The sequence below is a fragment of the Eschscholzia californica genome, unplaced genomic scaffold, assembly GCF_041429995.1.
Source record: "Eschscholzia californica isolate CP2 unplaced genomic scaffold, dmEscCali1.0.p SCAF_1, whole genome shotgun sequence".
Classification (NCBI taxonomy): Eukaryota; Viridiplantae; Streptophyta; class Magnoliopsida; order Ranunculales; family Papaveraceae; genus Eschscholzia; species Eschscholzia californica.
This window is the reverse complement of record NW_028238198.1, coordinates 18,692,598-18,712,804: the sequence shown is the minus strand read 5'-3', so window position 1 is coordinate 18,712,804 and position 20,207 is coordinate 18,692,598. Positions and strand designations below refer to the sequence as shown.

Genomic DNA, 20,207 nt, shown 5'->3' with positions numbered 1-20,207 from the left:
AATAAATCATCAGACCTGTTTCGGGCAAGTGCATAATATCATAGGCTAAGGATTAATTTATCTCCATATAGATCTGAAATAGACTGAAAATCACTTGTTAGCTATGGGGTTTACTCGGTTTAGAAAAGGGAGGTATTCTGAAAGAGACTTGGGTGTTGTATGTTTGTCTTGCATTCTTCAAATCAGACTCGTCTTTATCTGGATAGCTGGATACAAACATTCATTATATATTGTTGTTATTGTATTATCTTAAGTAACTCATATAAATACATAAAGCTATATGGTCTGATCTTAAGCAAAGTGTGTATAATGTTCATAGTTGTTCTTAAGAAAAGTGTGGATAACTCCCATTGAGATTGCTGAATTATGAAATTGTGTTATATATGCTTCTTCACATGTTTATTATATTGTTCACTTAGACATGTTTCTTCGTAGGAATCTATTGTGTTTGAATGCACATCAATATCTGATTGTAAAATGGTGTTTGTTTAAATTTTGTTTGGGTAAGTTATATTTAGTACTAAAATTGGAGGTTGACAATATGATTTCTTATTTGTTATGCAGGATGACACGTAACCTACCATTAAAGACTAAAGAAGCACCTCGTGCGAAAGTGACGTGCATTTCAAGGATCAAGGATATGATTTATGTTAAAGATAACTTGACAAATGATAGACAAAAGCAAATGTTCAAAGAAAGTTGTTTTGGACATCTTTTAGATGTAAATGACCTTAAGTTTTGTTATGTACTTGTGCATAACATGTTGCTGCGTGAAACTAAATCATCGGATATGGATGATGGTTCGATGAAGTTTTTCGTGGGTAAGAAGGAATTGAAGTTTTCAGTTGTTGACTTCTCTGAGATTATGGGGTTGAAATATGAGAAAGTAGATGAAGAAGACACGCTTGTAGAAGACATGGAGGAAGATCTTGACGAGGTATCACTGACAGCCCATAAACTCATCTTATCTTTTAATGCACTCTTGCATTTAAATACCTCATACACTTTCACACCCAAGTCTTTCTTTCCTGAACCTGACCCTTCGTCTTCATCTTCATAGATGTTACACATAGATTCAAAACTACTCGGAAGTGGTGGTAGATCATGTAAATGAGGAACAATTATAGGCACATCAACATCTTCCGTACCTAAGTCTTCTATAGGCTCCTTACCTTTAACTTTTTCCTGCTCGCAACCACTTCTACCAAATGGATTTTCACTAAGTACTTCAACATCATCAGATGATCCACCCCCTACATCAAAATTATCTTCATCAGAATATTCCCAAATCTCAGAACAACTCAAATCAAACAAATAGTCTTCTTGTTCTCTAGAACAAATGTCTGGTTTTAACTCTTCTGCGAGTTCTTCCTTTACACCCGAAGAACTCAAATCTACCACATAATCTTCTTCATCGAGAGAATAATGGTCATGTCTAAAATCTCCGGGTTCTTCTTCTCCACCTACCTCAACACTTTTTCTGATCATAGGTTCTTCTGTAACTGTTCTGTTTGGTGAGGTGGTCGGATAGTTAGTGAATGGAATGTTCAAATCTATCGAGCACACTTGTTCTCTTTGAGGAACTTCCTCTGGTATTAGGTATTCCTTTTCTACGTTTTTAGAGTGTGAACCACCTTCCATAGTAACATACAATGGAATACACTTAGGGAAATTACCTTTGACAAGTGTCCAGAAAAATGTGAAGTCACGCTCAACCTGAATTTCCATAGGTGAAGGACTCTGAATCGTCCCCGGAACCATAAAACTCAATTTTGGCAAACTTGTCGTGCTATCTTCACATACTATTTCTTTAACAACTTCACGAAATTCTCTAAGTGTAGTCCCGCCTGATACAACTATTCCGGCTTGTTTACCACCAATATACTTTATTTCGTTATTCACATTTTCTAATTTACCACCATGAAATAACCAAATGCTCACGGATTCCATTACGAATTACCCTACAAAACAAAGATAAGTTCATTATGTATACGTACTAAAATTAATACCAACTTCTAAAATACATACAAACATGACATGAATTTAACATGTAAATTGAAAACACATAAGATGAATTCGATATGATTGCACTTTTTCTTTTTAACCCATACTTCATATAATATCATAAGTAATATTATACATTTTTCAGTTTATCTTCTTAATTAGATTAACATAATAAATACAAACTTTTTCTCTTCATTGGACCAACACTTTAGGCACTCATGTTTCTCATTCATTCATTCTACTATACCTTGGGTTAGCATTTCAACTTAACTATCCTTCTTCTTCTCTAACTCTTCTTCCTTTTCACTATCTAACTTAACTGAATTCCCTTCCTTGATGACTTTTCTAGCTTCTCAAATGATTAAGTCACAAAACTAGCCAATAAATCCCAAATCAATATTAAACATGCTTAAATTTCTAATATGTACATTAATATACACCTCTATAAACACATAAATATTCATTCCCAAGTAATAATTTTATCACAACATAAATATACACAATCATCTTAATTAGGAACTCAAGATCTAATTACTAGTATACAAAAGAAAGACCTAGTATTTCTTCATGGAAAACCCAAGTTAGGTTGAAGTTCTGGTTGAGTTTAGAATCTGGACCCATAGATCTCGCCGTACTATAAACATCATAAGGAGCTACATACTTAGGCATATCCACTGGGAACCGAACGTTTACTTTATTAGAATCATCACTAGTAACACCAAATGCAGCTCCATATAAGTAAGGAGAATCATCGTACCAAGTACGAGTAAGTCCAGAATCATTAGTTGGTGGTATATACTGTCCACCAACATTCAATCTATACATAGTCTGAAAATTGGTATTTTGGGGATCGATCAAATGATCCGAAAATCCAACCATAGCTGCAGGTTCGAATAAGTCGGGCATAGAGATGACCTCAATGCCATTGACAAATGCAAAAGAACCATTATGTTTAGGTGAAGGTATGAAATCAAGATTAATCGAACCAGACGGAGATGGTGATAAAGAATACTAGGTATGAAAGACCTAGTATTTCTTCATCAATTAAACCAACTATCATGGAAGCTAGATTGATAAGAAACCATGACAAGTAACAAAACAATAACAGCTGCAACAATTTGGGGGATGTTTGCGTACAATATGTGAGAGATGAAGATCAAATTTTGCCCTAGAAGCCTCCATTAACACCCTATTAGAGCTTGTTCAAAAAAAATCTAGGGTTTTAGGAAATAAAATTTGGGGGTTAGGGTTCCCAATTTTTAAGAGAGATAGAGGAATACCTGAATCAAAGAGAGTGATCGATTGAGAGTGTTGCGTGAGAGAGAGAGTTCGATTCAAAGAGATTGCCCGAGAATGAGAAAGATGAGAGAGTCCCGTTCTTCACTTTTCCGGTCGACTAGAGAGAGAGAGTAAACTCTGATTTTGGGGAAATTAGGTAGTCTAGATTATTTAGACAATCTTTTATAGTGAGGGGCAAATACGGAAGTTTAAGGCTAAAATAAGGTCATTTGACCAATACTTCAAAATGAGGGTCATTTTAACAAATTTGACCCGGTCAAAGGTCATTTGACCAAAATTCCCTATGTTTTTCGACTCCTCCCTCTTTCCAACTCCTAGCCTCCCCCATGTCTAACAATGGTAAGAGATACCCAAAGATATAATGGGCCTAAAGTGGGCTGGACCCTAACAGAAATGAAGTTTTGAACAATAAATTCAGGAAGTTTTAGAAGAGAAATAAGAATTGAGTGGACTAACAAAAATGAAGAATTAAAAGTGTTCGGAGTTGTCGTGTTGATGGTTATAGCATGTGAGAAAGCCATTAGAATTTCATTCATCGGCAGAAGAGCTCGCAGCACTTAGGTCTATAGTAAGGTCAAGCTCCTGAGCAATGAAACAACAAAATTAAATAGATCAAAAGATAGTCATATTGTTTCTACTATGTGAAGTGCAAAAACATGTGTTCTTAAGAAGATTGAAGATCTTAAAGTATATTGTTTAAAATAGAATCTCGTTTTCCTATCTTACCTTTCCTGTAATCCGGTTGTACATGGCTATCACGTCCATAACCGTAGACTCAAAGTGTGTTGTTGCATCATAACTCTGCGAGAAATTCCATTATCAGCATTTGATAATTATTTCATTTTTTCTGTTTGGATTTTTGTACTTACAGTAGATATGAAGCAATTGTCGTCAATATCTTTATTGGCAGGTTCGTATTGATCATAAATATCAAAAAATGTTTCATCAACAGGTCCGAGTAGCTCTATTCCAGGCTGCAGTTCTACTTCAGGGTGGTCGGTTTCTCCTTCTGTGGAACCGAAAGCAATGTATTTTCCTTTTGGAGCCACATTGTGTACATAAGAACAACAAAAAAGGTACCTACATCAACAATAAGAATGTTTTAATATACCTCGTCATATCGCACCGACAGAACAATATTTTGTTGTATGTGTCTGTTATCTTTTATAGTAAAGTTCCATATATCGTATGAAGAACTAAACGTACATATTTGATTTGCGCCCAAGTTGTTTCTGTGGCAGAATAACCTGAACTGAGTGAGAATCACTTGTATGTGGGATAGGATGACTCATTATGCATATAGCACGAGCGACTCTTCCGACTTTTCTAACCTGTTGCATTAAATGGAACATCAGAATTCGTAGTCCCATTGTTAATGGCCTTTTGTGGGATATGGCGAATACGTACTGTCAAGGATTTTGATGAGTGCCTTAGAGATCACCTTGTCAGGCAAATAGGAAGGATCACATACAACTTTCTTGCATTTAGCAGTTTCTCCTTTTGATGTCACACCATAGGCTTTTCCATTTTCATCAAATTCTACCTTTCATTCAAGCCTTACTCGTTAGCTTCTCAAGTACTAGACTACTAGTAAATTTTTTCGTATCAATTCAAGAATGGACGAGAAAGTTTATATTTGATATGGAAAGTGTGCATAATAGACCTACTTTGCACTCTGGCTTGTGGAGCATATAGGTTCCCCCGTAAACTGCACTCAGACGAGCAAACCCCTGAAGTTTACGACACAAATCGTGTCAGATCAATGTTTTTATTGGATAGATCCATATGGACATAGGGTATAGGTGAAACGAACCTGTGGTAGTTCTCCCAAACCGTATAGTGGGTAGATATATGGAGATCCTCCTTGAAAACGCGCCAACGACTCGGCATAAAGCTTTTTCCAAACAAAACAACGAATTCAATTGCTAGTAGTGAAACAATCTTTATGGAAGAACAATCTATAGTTAGCGATAGTTAAATACTAACATATGTTCTTGATTTTGTAAGACAATATACTAAATCTTCGTATTTGTTCTAAGGTAAAAAGAAATGGATATTGTTCTTACCTTCATTCTCTTCACAAAATTCATTGCAGGTTCATCCAAGTAGTTATCATCATTGTGCAACGCCAAAGCGTGGCCAATAAAGTCGACTGTATCATCTTCAAGGCCGTACTTTCTACATCCAGACAGAAATTACAGAGCATCTTAAGAAGGCATTAATGGCTGAAAACCCAATGCAGAAGAGAAGCAGCATATGCAGGTTGAAGTCAATTTGGTTGACAAACAGAAATGGAGGAAGAACAAAAGAAGAAGATGAGAGAAGTACGAAATAACGTCTCTTGCTGTAACTTTGTTGAGATCTAATCCTTCATGAGATTTTGGGTCATTCTCTTCATAGTCTTGAACATAGATGAAAAACTTCCGAGCTCGACGCTTTTAAAACAGTCCCATTAATTGAGATTTCAATGCTTCTACATCAGTAGCTGGTACTTTGTGGGTTTTATTAGTTCAATTGTCCAGCCCGTAAACGGGCCATGCCGTGCCTACATGGTTGGCTATGCTCGGCAGGTTTGTGCCGTGCCAACCCCCCACCACCTCCTCGCCATGCACCATGTAAATAGGTTGTGAGGCCACGGAACGGCCCGTTGCGAAAGGAATACTAGAGTTCTTGATTGGTTAGATTAAGAACTTACCTTTCCTTTGTTGTATACAAAACTACCATCAACAGCTTTGAAATTCAGATACTTTGTGACATTAGTATGGATGAGAACTCGAACCAAAGTACCATTCGCCATCATAAACTACCACCCACCAAAACGATACATTAACACTTGAACGTAGTTAAAACTACGAAAACGATATACTTATGGACTTCTGACCTATTTCCTAAAGCCTAGAAATCAGGTTGGGTCTAGAATCTAAATTGAAATCCTGATTCTGCCTCTATATAGTCTATGAATGGCGATATAGAGTTCGTAAAATTTTGTACCTTAGGTATCATATCAACATTGTACTCCCTGCTTGAACCCAAATTTTCAGGAGGATTGTCAATGCCTCTAAATTTCTTCCACATCTATAATCAATATCGACAAATTAGAATAACAAAATAAATAGATTTTGGTTGTGAAACAAAAAGGAAAAGCTATATTTACAAATACTACAATATTATTACCTGAATGAGATTGAGAGAGGTTGATTCTCCTCCATAATAGTCATTCCTGTCCATGTGTAGTACCTATTTCAAAATGACATAATTTGATGAATTCAAAGCTAACTTTGAGAGAGAGATAGACTTTTGGAATATCATCACTTCTTTTTCACCATGAGCAAATATTTTGGAATCTAATTGGTTCTTTTTCAAGTCAAGTATGAAATCTGACTCGACATCCAAATTCATTGTAGTCACATCTCATAATATTTGTTCTTATCTGATTAGTGATGTCTTGCTCGTCTCAATGACTAATTTCATTCATTCTGGGTCTATTTTAGCCCGACAATTCATATTCAGACATATTAGGTTCGTCCAATGGAGAAAAGAACAGTATCTAAAATAAACTTTTTCTTCCATTATCTGAATTGTAGTACGATCATAAGGACCAAAATCAACCCAATCGGACATATGGGGGGCGAAATTTGACAAAAATAAACATTCTAAAATCCTGAAGTGAGTCAATTCACACCTCTAGTTAGATTTTAGATATGACTAAGAAACACAAACTCCACCAAATTCTAAAATCGAGATTACTCTATTTATGACTAAGAAAAATCAGAACGATCTTATGATCGATAAAAACAGCTCAATGAAACTAAAATTGCAGAATTAATCACAATGTGATCGAAATTACGATTCAATTATTAAAAGTTATTTGATTACTTTGAATCCATCGACAGAGAGAAGACCGCTGAGGATGCATTCTTTGAGACCGGTTCCTAGGACTATAACGTCGTATTCTTCATCCATTTGAGACAATAACGAGTTGTTGCGGGGGAAAATCTAGATAGAGAAACAGAGAAAGATCTAGAAAGAGAAAGGAGAATGAAGGAAGCAAGAGGATGGTTCTTATGTTGATGGTAAAAAGGGGGATCAAGTCTCCACCGGGGCTTTCACGAAATTATCGTTAAAGACAGTTATTTTTACCCGCCCTAATTAATTTGAGTTTACCCCCTCATTAATTTAAGTTTACCCCCTTACATCAAGGATTTCTCATGGAAAAGCACACGTGTTCCTCTCTTTTCCAAAACTACCCCTCCCTAAACTTCAACTCTCTTTATCAATATGTAACATGTTCCTCTTCAAACATCTTGATCTCCTTAATTATGTTTTAGTATAAAACTAAATTTCATGTTCAACAAACTCTACAGAGAAATCTATGAAAGAGGAACTTTAGAGAGAGAAATTTGTCTTAAGAAAGAACTTCCCTTTATCATATTCAGTACATCGACACTAGTGGCACACGGTGCGAGATAGAGGTCCAATTGCATATCCTGTTTTGTTATCTTGTAATTATCTGATGCATTTGAGTTGTAGTTACTATCTTTCTCCAATGACAAGTCAAGTTCAGCTTGAGTACTGAATAGGCCTCACTCGAACATAAACCAAAGAACAAGAACGTTGATTCAAGTGACAAGTAATAAATGTGTACTACAAAGTAACGGAGAAAATGAGGAAGATAAAGTTGAAAGAAAATTAAGGGTAATTAGTGTAGAGATAAGTAGAAATTAATTGAAGGAGAAATAAGGCTCGACAAGTGACAACTAATGAATGGGTCACACATTTAAGGGGAACACGGAAGGTTAAAGTCAACAAATTTCTCTTGTTTCCACGAAGCGACCGTCGAGAATAAAGTAAATATAGATTAGATATATTTAAATACTCCTCTAAGATATCCTTTCGAGATTGTCTTATGGCTTTTTAGGACTCAAAATATATCTTAACTCATACCGTTACAATACTTATATAATCAATACTTATATAATTGATGGATCTTGATTCATCTTCATATTATCTCTTTTTTTATGTTTATTGTATCTCCACAGAGTCTTGGAAAATAAAGTGGAAAATGGAAATTATATACCCTTATGTAATGAGTTGTTAATTCTCAAAGATTGATAGGTGTCGTTAGTACAAACTTCTGAAAAACTGAGTTTGTTTGACTTGAAATCATCATCATCATCATCATATCTAGAGATTTGAAAATGGATACATGAAGATCTTCTTTTGTTTGAGGTGATGTTTACTCGTACCTGGTTTCATCTGTTAACGACTGCTATTAACCGACAAAAACTGTTCTCTTTCATCACATGGACTTTTCAAATTCTAGAGAGAGAAACTCCTCCTAAAATCTATACACTATAGAGAGAGAGAGGGAAAGTGTGAGAGGAGAGAAGTCCTGTAGTACTCCTACTCCAGTCAGAAAGACCACGTTCCTTGCCCCTGTCGGAACGAATCCTTCAGTTTTACTTCAGTGATATATAAGTGAGGGTATTTTCGTCTTCTTACCTATAAAATTACACAAACATCTTAGGGTATGTTTGGCTTGCAAAACAATCTTGTAATCAAATTCTCACTGCTGCTTTAAAGGCTATACTCACGCGATAAAAAGGGTCTACCGACTACCGGCGAGCATTAGCCAAAGGGATTTATTCTTAGGACGTGATGGAAACTTCGTTTTGTTGAAAAACTAATTCATATCCAGTTTAACCTAAATAAGGAGAAGAAAGACCTCCGCCTCATTGTTGGGGTTGACATGATATAGGAGTCCGATGGTAGAGATATCCTTGCGTTCATCTGGCACATGGACATTGACGTCATTAACTCCAACAATTATGTATGGTTTTCAAGAAATGGTATTTCTTTGTGTAAATATCCCATCCACTAACTTTTAGGTATATATAGGAGCGGCAGTGGCGTGGCTGAGATTTTGGAGGTCCGGTGCGAGATTTTGATCGGGTCCTCTGACAAATAATTTGTTTGAGACATATAATATAAAAAAATAGTTATGGAACAATTTGACCATTATATAAATAAATATCATGTAAGAATTTATGCATGAATGTATTACTTGCGTAACTAATTTACTTACAAAAATTGAAATGCAATAATGTATCAAAATTATATTCTCTGCTAGACGACTACAATAGGTAGTCACGATTATATAATTGATATTCAGCAATAAGAATTTTGAAAAGTATTCATATAACAAAATAATTATGCGATTCAAATAGATAATAAACAATAGTTTTTGCATTAATACATACATAAAAACAAGTATATTCCATAGTTTCAGAACAAAAAAAAAGTGTATATTTCATAGTGAAATTAATAAACCTATAAGTTGTCGAGAAAAGTTTGTGTAAAATAATTATTTTTCCACGGAATAAAAGTGTGACTTAATAAGTGGTTTAAACCCCCAAATTTCATGAAATAGTTAATATAGATGGTTGCAAGATAACTTAGTGCCCAGAGAGTTTTCATTTAAAATGTAAAAGAACGTAGTGGGATTCGAACGGAACGCCTGCTGCACTAAAACTAACCACATACCAACTTGCCGGCCATCAATACTTGCTACATAACTACGCTCACACCTTTTTGTTATTTTCCTTACTCTTACTAAAAAGGGGCCCTTAGGGTGAGGGAGGCCCTGTGCGGCCGCACCTGTGGCACTCCCTCACCCACGCCCCTGAGGAGCGGTCTCCCTTCCTACATTCGATGAACATCTGACTCTAATCTTGTGGATGGGGTGCTCTCCATCCTAGCTAATGAGCAACGGGGCTTTCCCCGAAAATTAAAAGACGAAAGAGAATGCAATTGGTGATCTAATATGGAATACGTAACTTTGTTGGAGGATGTGACTTCTGATAACTCCATTCTATATCTCCCACCAAACAACCCCCTTTAGAAACTAAAATTCTTGGGCATTATTTTAGTCTATGAGTGAGGACCCTTATTGCCAAGAGAAAGATCTTTAATATGACCCACAACAAGATCTAACGGTGGATAAGTGAGGAGTAAAATAAAAGTAAAAAATATAGAAGTGTAATAACAATTGGGGAAGAGAAAAGTTATTCTTAGTTTGAATCCCGATTTGATATGACCTTTAAACCCTGGAAGCTGAGGGTTTTTCATACCCAAACGAGGAATGTCCCTTTATTTATTAATCAGATTTTAAAGAAGAGATTGAGAACAAAGATGTTTCAATTTTCAAACTTTAATCTAAAAATCAATCATAAAGATTAAACCAACAAAAACCCATTAATCTATCAATAAATATTATCATTAATCATCAGGAAAGTTCCATAAATCAGTTAGTATTATGGTATATTTAGAGCTAATTCATTAATGGTGAAAATCCCAGAAAGAAGAAGAAGAAAAAAACTAGATAATTAAACAAAATTGAAGAGAGAGAGAACAAAAATATTAAGAGCCCATTATTTAGAATCTGCTGATGCATGTGGGTTTTGATTTTTTGGTTCTGATTCTTTTGATTCTTCATGGATTTCAACTGGAACTGCATCTGAAGGAAGAACATTTGATGGTTCTTGTGATGATGGTGGTTCTTGTGATGGTGGTGGTGGTGGTGGTGATGATGATGATAATGGAGGATCAATTCCTCCATCAATGCAAGATGAACATTTACTTTCTCCCCAACTTGTTCCTGAGCAGATTCGACTAATAATGCATGATAACACTCCTAAGAAAACAATCACACTAACAATAGCAATAGCAGGGGCAAACGGAGTCGTCATTTCAGTGAACACCTTTTTCTCTTTTCTGATTTTGATACAAAAATTCGATATTTATTGACGAAAAGTTTAAGAAATCGGATGGAAAATCAAAGCCCAGATTCAAATTAGGAAACTACTAGAAAATTGAGAGTAAGAATTGAAACTTCATCAGAAAGTTTACTTTTTTCACTCACTGTGGAAAAGAAAGATTACTTTTTTTCAATCTCACCCTAAACAGAAAGTTTGGAATGTTTGATTAGAAAGTGAATATTTTTGTTACTCTAGAGAGAGAGAGAGAGAGAGAATCAGTAGAAGAAAGATTAAAAAAATTTAGAAAGGAAGGAATATTTGGGTTTGCAGAACCGTTGAAGAAGAAAAAACAATAAAATCTTTGAGATCAACGAGCTTTTTTCCTTAGGACTTTTTCTGGTAAAAACATTGTTCACTATTCAAACATTTTTAGATAAACAGAACCCTAGACAACTCTTTTAAGCTTTTGCTTAGGTTTGGGGTTCTGAAATAGTATGTTTAAGCAATTCTTTCTTCTTCTTTTTTTTTAGGTTTTTGGAGCTTACCCCCTTAAAACTAATTGGTAATTGAGTTTACCCCCTTTAGTAATTGGTAATTGAACTTACCCCCTTAAATTTAGTATTTTTAGCAAAACTACTAAGGACATGTTTGGCATGGGACTAAAATTACAAATTACAACCAAAATCAATCTTTACTAATCATATTCCCGACCAAATCAAACAATAAAGTAAGGTGAAATCTCTACTAGGAATCATATTGAAGAAAAATTGTTCTTGGTAGTCACAATTATTTCACGTACAACAAACACAACCTTTGTGTTTTTGTCAATAATAGTAAGTCTAAGGGGGAAAGCTCAATTACCCATTATCGAGGGGGGTAAACTCAATTACCAATTAGTGATGAGGGGGTAAGCTCAAAAAACCCTTTTTTTTTTGTTGAAAGGGTATGGCCCGTATGGGTATGTCTAGTCCAAGAGCAGCTCCAACGTGGGCCGGGCGCATGCACTCCAACGCCAGTCGACTGGGGCGACTGAAGATCCCCAACATACCAACGGTCATGTTGGGGATGATTTTGGCCGTTGGACAGGATCTTCTCCAATTTTTTTTTTTTTTAAATATAATTAGTTTTAATTTTTTTTAATTCTAAAAAAACTTACACATTAATAATTAAAATACATCCCATGAAAGTGTCGGTCCACGAATACTTTTTTAACCTTGAAAAAAAAAATATTATTTCAAAACTAGTTCAAACACGTGTTTTGTATATACACAAAACCACACACGTTTCTCGCACACCAACAAAAACGCCACACACACATTTCCTACATAAACAAATTTTCGGCCTCAAGAGAGGCTGGGGTTGGAGCTAAAATTTTGAGGCTGGGGTGAGGCTGAAATTTTTGGGTAAAAAAATGGTTTTTTCGGCCTAAGACAGACTGCCATTGGAGTTGCTCTAAACTAAGCAGTTAAGCTAGAATAAGATGGAGGGCCGGAGAGAGAGAGTGGGGTACTACTATTTACAATTTAAGAAGTTCTTTTTTTTGAAGAATTTAAGAAGTTAACACTATTTCTTTTTTTTGAAGAATTTAAGAAGTTAACACTATTTCTAAAGAGAGGATAATTATAAAAGGTCGCGGCTTTGGGGAATAAAGAAAATTCTCCGAGGAATAAAAATTTAGTAAATAAATATTGATTCATGGACATATTTTTCTTTTAGTCCAAAAATTGGGTTGATCAAACATTGCCTCTTAATCTTCATCTTCTCTCTCTCTCTCTCTCTCTCTCACCATCTCTCTATTACTCTCATTATCTATGTCTCTCGATCTCTCACTATTTTTCTCTTAATCTCTCATTGTTTCTCAATCAACCTCTCAATTCTCTCTCTCTCGCACAGACACTGTTCCAACAAAGGAAATTGTTCACTTCGTCGGAATTTGACATCGAAGTGGGTTACTGGTGAGATCTTCCTCGATGATTTCGTGGCCACAAAACATTTCGTGTCTACAAAACGATTTGTGGCGATAACCATTTCGTGGCGATGACCATTTCGTGGCTACAAAACGTTTCGTGGCCACAAAATATTTTGTGGCCATGATCATTTCGTGGCTACAAAACATTTTGTGACTACAAAACGTTTCGTGACTACGAACTCTGTTATTTCCAAACAGACCGAGAGAGAGAGAGAGAGAGACCGCGAGAAAGATAAAGAAATGGATACACCGAGATAAATAACGGGAGTGATCTACAATGAAAGAGAGTGAGATCTAGAGTGTGAACCACATAGAGATAGTCATTGAGAGAGAGAGAGAGATAATGAGAGATATGTAGAAAAATGAAAGCAACAAGAGAGAGAAAGAGAGAGAGAGAGAAAGAGAGATATAGGGTCACAGTGAGTTAAAGATGAGAAGAGTGGAAAGAGAGGAAAGGCAATGGTGGTGGTGTAAACTTGTGGTTGTGAAGGGAATAAAGAAGATGAAGATTAGGGGGCATTGTTAGATCAAATGAATTTTTGGCTAAAATAAAATATTCCCTCGAGAATGTACAAAAAAACATGGACTCCCTAGAGAATTTATTCCCCGGAGATTATTCTTTATTCCCCAAAGCCGCGGCCTTATAAAACCCAAAATTTGGGAGTAATAAGAAATTAGACCCAAATCTGAATAATAATGTAAAAAAAATCTATTTTGTAAAAATACAGTTTTACCGAAACATTTTTAAAAATTTCTGAACAAATCATAGTTTGCTCTCAACAATTTTGTAGATGTGTCAAACAGTTTCAAAAGTGTTGTCACCATTTTCAAAAGTGTTGTCAACAGTTTCAAAAGTGTTGTCAACAGTTTAAAATTGGTTTTTTTACATTATTATTCCCGAGTGGGTGTTTTTTCGTATTTGGGCCCAAATTTTGGGCTTTTCTTATATCGAATTTTTTAAAATCGACTCAGATTTGCCATAGAAGAAATATAAGTATATAACTAGTAACTGTCTGGATCGGTTTGCCTCGTCCTTTGACTCCTTACATTTTCTCCATTATTTCGACTATAATTTCGATCGAAGGATTGTGGATTTTAGAAAGGCACGCTTTAACACTGCAGGGTTCGAAATCTGATACTAGAAAAATTTGTGTATTTCTTTGGAAGGGGCGCTACAACTAGTACGTTAACAATGTATATATCTGTTTACAAAACATTTTTTATCAGATAGTACAAACTATGGAGAATTCGGTTTGCTAAAATATTGAGTACTTTGGTGACTCGAGAATTTCAACAGGTCAGCAGAAAAAAAAAGTTAATTAAAAAAAAATGTATCAACTTCGTGTCCTACTACTTTAGAGACTCTAGATTTTTAATTCTAAAAAAATGTTATTAACTTCCCGCCGTACAGACATTAGACTAACTTACATTCAAAATGAGTTTTATTATTTTTTGTTGAACCCCTTGCAATGACATTTTTTTTGTTTTGCGATATGAACTTAAGAGTCATTACAACCAGGGGCGGAACCAGGATTTTGGGTCCAGGAGGGCAGACCCTTAACTTAAAGTTAACAAAAAAAATTTGGGAGGAAGTTACTACATAACCTATTATGTACTTTGGATGCATCTACTACTTCCAAAACTAATTTTATTGAATACGTTACTACATTATCAGGCGCGCAGTTGATTTTCCTATTTAAACATGTAAATAGTTCAGAAAATAAATAAAGAAGGGATTACCTATTGAGAATGAAGATAGTCTTCCGTCATATATCCACGTTTAAGAAAGTATGATAGTTGTTCAATTTGGTACCTGCCAAAATAGCGCATATCCTAAAATAAATAGAAATAAGAGTTTAACTTCACAAACTAAATATGAGAAGAAGAATTAATGACTAAATTAAAAACAACACAAAAAAATAAGCAGTAATAATTTATTGATCATAGTGTTTTAAAGATATGCTTAATACTCGAAATATAAACAAAATACTTGAAAGACTAAAAAAAATACTCAAAATATTTGCAAGACACTCAAAAGATAAACAAATACTATCCAATTGTCATAAGATCATCACTCAGATGCATAAAACCGTGTTACTTGAGTTGTGCCCTACGATCCTTCAAAGCATAAAAATCATCTATTATTGAATCAGAATCAATTCCTTCAGCAAGTTCTCTCTCAATATGAATAATCATGCAATCTCTAAGAAAATCATCTTCCATTTTGGTGCGACGTTTTGTCTTGATAAGTTTCATTGCCGAGAATGATCGTTCAGTAGTTGCAGTAGAAACAGGTAAAGTTAACACTAGACAAATTAGTCTATGAATAAGATAATAGGTCTCCGATTTTTTTGTTTCAACAACCAAGACATAACTGTAAAACAGTAGACATATCCTGAAAGTCAGGATGTTTAAGCACATCAAGTTCATAATGTAGTAATTGAGAATTCAAAATAATTATCTCTTGGTTGTTGAAATCTTGTGGATAATATTTTTCAGCAAGTCTGATAATATTGTCTGCCTTAAACGACTTGTAAGTATCTGTGGGGTCTAAAGCTGAACTAAGAACCAAAAGTTCCATTGTGCTCTCAGTGAACCTTGTATTTAACTCTACCAATTGAAAATCTATTGCCGCGTTAAACAAGTCAACACGATAGTGATGTGACACTGTAATAAAGTCACGTTGTTGAGAAGAACGAAGGGTGCCTACAAGATAACGAGAATTCATATCTGGTACTACAATATCATGTTTCGTGCAAAATAACTCGACATTTTCTATAAAAGTCTCCCAACCATCCTCTCTTAATTTCTGAAGAAGTACTTTTGTAGTTGTTACCAAATTCATTGCATTGACAATATCTTGAAACTTTTGTTGAAGGGCTTGACAAAGTATATCCGTGATTCCCATAATTTTATTCATTAAGTGTAGTATAAAAACGAACTCAAACGATGTTATAGCAAGGTAAAGACCCTGAGATTCCCCACGTAAAGCGATATTTGTCGTGGTTTCCATAATTTCCTTAGTAACTGCACAAGTTGCACCAAACATAACAATTAAGCTTTTAACAGAACCAAAATGAGAACTCCAACGAGTAGCTCCAGGTCTTTGCAGGTTACCCATTTGGTTGACTCCTTTACCCGTCTCAAGCTCACCGGTAGCCAACATTTTATCGATTTCAGCCAAATGAGAAGAATGTAACTCATCTTGCCGCAAAGAAGAAGCACAAACAAAATTAACAATTGCATTTAATTTTGAATAGAATCGCCAAATAGCACCTACTTCTTTAGAAGCTCCAACTAATGCTAGTTGTCATCTGTGTGCGAAGCAATGCACATAATATGCAGTTGGACAGTCTTTAAGAAATAATGCTTGCAGACCGTTAAATGCCCCCCGCATATTGCTAGCACCATCATACCCTTGACCCCGCATATCGTCAATGTGAAGGTCATGATGAATAAAGACATCAGATATGACTTTCTTGAGAGTCAATGCGGTGGTATTTTTCACATGCAAAACATCAAAAAATCTTTCTTTGATGGAACCATCATCATCAACAAATCGTAAAACAATGGCCATTTGCTCCTTATAAGACTCATCTTGTGCTTCGTCAACAAGAATGCAAAATTTTTTAGTCCCAACTTCTTCACGAATCTTATTCCTTACTTTGCTAGCAAGGATGGACAATATCTCTTTCTGAATCTTAGGAGATGTATATTTGGCATTTCCTGGAGCATTTTCTAAGACAACTTCTGCAATTTTATCATTTACCGTAGCCAAAAGTTTTATCAATTCAATAAAATTGCCACGATTTGATGAATTTGCAGATTCATCGTGACCCCTAAATGCACATGCTTGATATGCAAGATATCGTAAACAATCAATTGTTGTCTTGAGCCTTAACCGATTTTTCTTAACCTCTTCCTTAGATTGTATGTTAATTAACTTGTCGATATGCCGAGATGTATTTTCTAAATCTTTACAAGCTCTTACTGCCATCATGTGCAAAGAATCATGTTCTCCCATATGTCTTAAGAACGCACATTTATTCCCATCATTAACTCTCTTCCATTTTCTAAATCCTTCAATTGTAAACACTGTACGGTTTGGTGGATTTGTTTCAAAAATGAAGCATGGAAGACAATATGCAGCATCTTTTGCAGGAGAATACTCTAGCCAAGAAAAACGAGTAAACCACGAAGCTTGAAATCTACGGAGTGATTTTCCAAATTCAGTTTGTGGATACTCATTCAGTTTTGGTTGATACGGCCCAGCATTTAGATATGCTCTTCGAACCTCATCTTGTTTATTAATAGGATGTTGCCATATTGGAATACGTAATCCAGGATCACGTTGAAAAGAAATAGCTTCGATATTTCTAAAAGGTTCAACTGGTTGCTTACCAGTTTCTCCATCTTCAGCTCTTTGAGCATCGACTTCAGCCGTGGAAGGTATATTTTTTGAAGATTCAACTGGATGATTATCATCTACTTCACACGGAACTCTTTGATTATCAATTATTGTTGTATTAGGAGGTTCTTCATTAGATAATGACGCATTGACTTCAGATGTTGAATGAGCATCTTCTTTGGTTTTATTGTCCTCTCGTGGTTTGAAATACGAGTGAATTGTCTTCCTCTTTTTTCTAACTTGAGGAACTTCAGACATTTTTCCTTAGAAATCTAAAAGAAAAAATTTAGAATTAGTTTATTTATTCAAGATTTGCTTTCAATTTATTAGAGACTGAAGCAGAATTGACAAAAAAATAGTTGATTAGGAATGATTTGTAATTCTAGTTGACTATGAATAATTTGTGTATTCATTCTACTGAACTATGACTAATTTGTTAATTTAATGGGGTAATTGTATTTCGACATCTGATAAGTTGTGGGTTATATACTTATATGATAATTGTGAATTTGTTAATTTAATGACTAAAAATTTGTTCTTAATAGTACTAAATTGAAACCAGTAAACTATATCAATTGGCTAAACCATAACATATTATTATCAGAAGCAATAATTTAATCAATTGCAAAACCCCTAACATAATCCTTAACATAAGAACAGTAATCTTATCAAAAGAAGATTGAGTAAACCCTAACTTATCATAAGAATTAAGAAGATTGAGTAAATTGCATCAATTGACAAAACCCTAACTTAATCTAATTCATAAAGGAAGTAGTAAATTGCATCAATTGAAAAAACCCTAACTTATCATTATTGGATCAAAATAAGAAGATTGAGCAAAATAATTAACTAAACCGCATCTAGAATTCTTGATTAATTAGTCGAAAGAAAAAATTGTGATAATTTTGAATGTATTAAGATTATACTAACCTGGATACCTAATTGATATCTCCGACGTCTAGACTGATTATCGGCGAATCGACGATTAATGGAGGCTGGCGAATTTGTGCTTAAGAGGAATAAAGCTGCAACTCAAAGCTTCAAGAAGGATTGAAGGAAGTGGTACTTGCTCGGCTGCTCCTTTGAATCAAATTATCAAGAAATTCCTACTTTTATAGGTTTCTCAAGTCTGAAATCCGAATCCTTAGGATTCAATCTTCTTCTTAGTGATTTCTAAGAATCTCAACCAACCTTCCAAAAGCCTAAGTTTCCAAAACCTAAAACTCGTACAGACCCTAGAGGTAAGAATTAAAACATGACGAAAATACAGAACTACCCCTACTATTGTTGGAAAATTACAAAATCCAGGCCGGGCAGCTGCCCGGCCTGGTCTCTTAATAGATCCGCCCCTGATTACAACATCACATGACATGGATACATCATAAACATATTACATCATGAATTTTAGAAAAATTCGATAACTACCTTCTCAAAGACACCTTGGGCACTAAAGCCCATTTATAAGGGACATAAAGGCAATCACATGACATGGATGTAAGAACCGTATTAAGGCCATCATAAGGGACATTAAAGCCCATCTATTCCTAAATCTCTAGTAGCACCCACTCACACTTTCCTGTGCTTGAAAGAAACAACCTAGGGAAATTTTAAAAGGCCCCCTGTTTTTGTTAAAAGGCCTCCCCGCTAAAAGCGCCCCTCATTATAACCCATTTGGATATAGGCCCCCCTCTACAAAAGAGCACCTCCTTCATCAATATTTGACCTAACGGCAAAGTTAACGCCGTTAGGTCAAACTTAACCCAAGACCGGTGCTGTTGACCACGCCACATCATCATCTTCTCCGGCAGGGTCGCCGGCCGAACTTCCGCCCGGCGACCTTCAAATTTTTTTTTTTATTCTCTCTCTCTCTAGAAACAATTTTTTTTATTTTTATTTTTAAACTCTCTCTCTCTCTCTACAGATCTAGAGAGAGTCCATTGAAGGTCTGCGAACAGACCTTTTGAATGGGTCTGTGAACAGACCTCAAAGGGTCTGTTCGCAGACCTTCAATGGACTCTCTCTAGATCTGTAGAGAGAGAGAGAGAGAGTTTAGAAAAAAAAATTGTTTTTAGAGAGAGAGAGAGAGAATAAAAAAAAAAAATTTGAAGGTCGCCGGCCGGAAGTTTGGCCGGCAGGCAACCCCGCCGGAGAAGATGATGATGTGGCGTGGTTAAATGGTGGAGAGAAAATGTGGGTGAAATACACCTTTAAAGGGGTTTTTTTCACCCATTCAAAGAGGGGGACCCTTTAACCAAGCTAAGTCAAAAGTTTTTTACTAAGTCAACGAAACTATTAACAAAAACGGGGAGGCCTTTTAAAATCTCCCAACAACCTATTATGGTACTCCAAATTGTCTCTTGATCTAATGTTTTACATCAAATTGATTGCCACATAAAATTTGATCTAGTGTTTTTATGTAATCTTGGTCATAAGAGATTGACCAAGTCAAGCTTGCGAAATACTTTGCCCACAATAAAATAACTCTAAAAAATAGTAGTCTTTAGTAATCTTGGTCATAAGAGATTGACCAAGTCAAGCTTGCGAAATACTTCGCCCACAATAACTAAGGTTATGTTTGGCGCGCGGGAATGGAATGTCATTCCTGGAAATCACATTCCCGTGATTCGCGAGAATCAAATTATTTTAGTTTAATGTTTGATTCGATCAGGAATAGGAATTTCATTCCTGATAGATTCCTAACTTGTTGTTTGGTTTGTATACGAATAAGAATGTTATTTTGTACGAAAGTCCTGTTATATCATTTTACTTA

At 35.3% G+C, this 20,207-nt stretch overlaps 1 protein-coding gene and 1 pseudogene across 10 annotated transcripts; both read right to left on the bottom strand.

Moving 5' to 3' along the window:
* Positions 1 to 606: 606 nt before the first annotated feature.
* LOC147564848 (guanosine nucleotide diphosphate dissociation inhibitor 1-like) lies at positions 607 to 7,365 on the bottom strand. Of its 9 annotated transcripts, none has more exons than XM_086650609.1 (13): positions 7,180 to 7,365; positions 6,478 to 6,540; positions 6,295 to 6,378; positions 5,999 to 6,106; positions 5,370 to 5,481; positions 5,117 to 5,197; positions 4,971 to 5,033; positions 4,711 to 4,846; positions 4,510 to 4,634; positions 4,173 to 4,383; positions 4,030 to 4,104; positions 3,285 to 3,885; positions 607 to 1,961 (listed from the first exon to the last, which is right to left on the bottom strand). In XM_086650609.1, the coding sequence occupies exons 4-9, from the start codon at positions 6,025 to 6,027 to the stop codon at positions 4,630 to 4,632; spliced, it is 426 nt and encodes a 141-aa protein (XP_086506735.1). In that variant the 5' UTR covers positions 6,028 to 6,106; positions 6,295 to 6,378; positions 6,478 to 6,540; positions 7,180 to 7,365; the 3' UTR covers positions 607 to 1,961; positions 3,285 to 3,885; positions 4,030 to 4,104; positions 4,173 to 4,383; positions 4,510 to 4,629. The 9 variants fall into 9 exon arrangements, with proteins under 9 accessions (XP_086506735.1, XP_086506744.1, XP_086506694.1 ...); XM_086650618.1 differs by having other exon boundaries at positions 3,760 to 3,885; XM_086650568.1 differs by having other exon boundaries at positions 4,745 to 4,846; positions 7,180 to 7,343.
* Positions 7,366 to 10,784: 3,419 nt separating this feature from the next.
* Positions 10,785 to 18,939, bottom strand: LOC147564847 (uncharacterized; annotated as a pseudogene). The gene is made up of 4 exons (XR_015228273.1): positions 18,368 to 18,939; positions 15,128 to 17,709; positions 14,770 to 14,842; positions 10,785 to 10,960 (listed from the first exon to the last, which is right to left on the bottom strand). The product of XR_015228273.1 is annotated as an uncharacterized LOC147564847 (transcript).
* Positions 18,940 to 20,207: the final 1,268 nt, after the last annotated feature.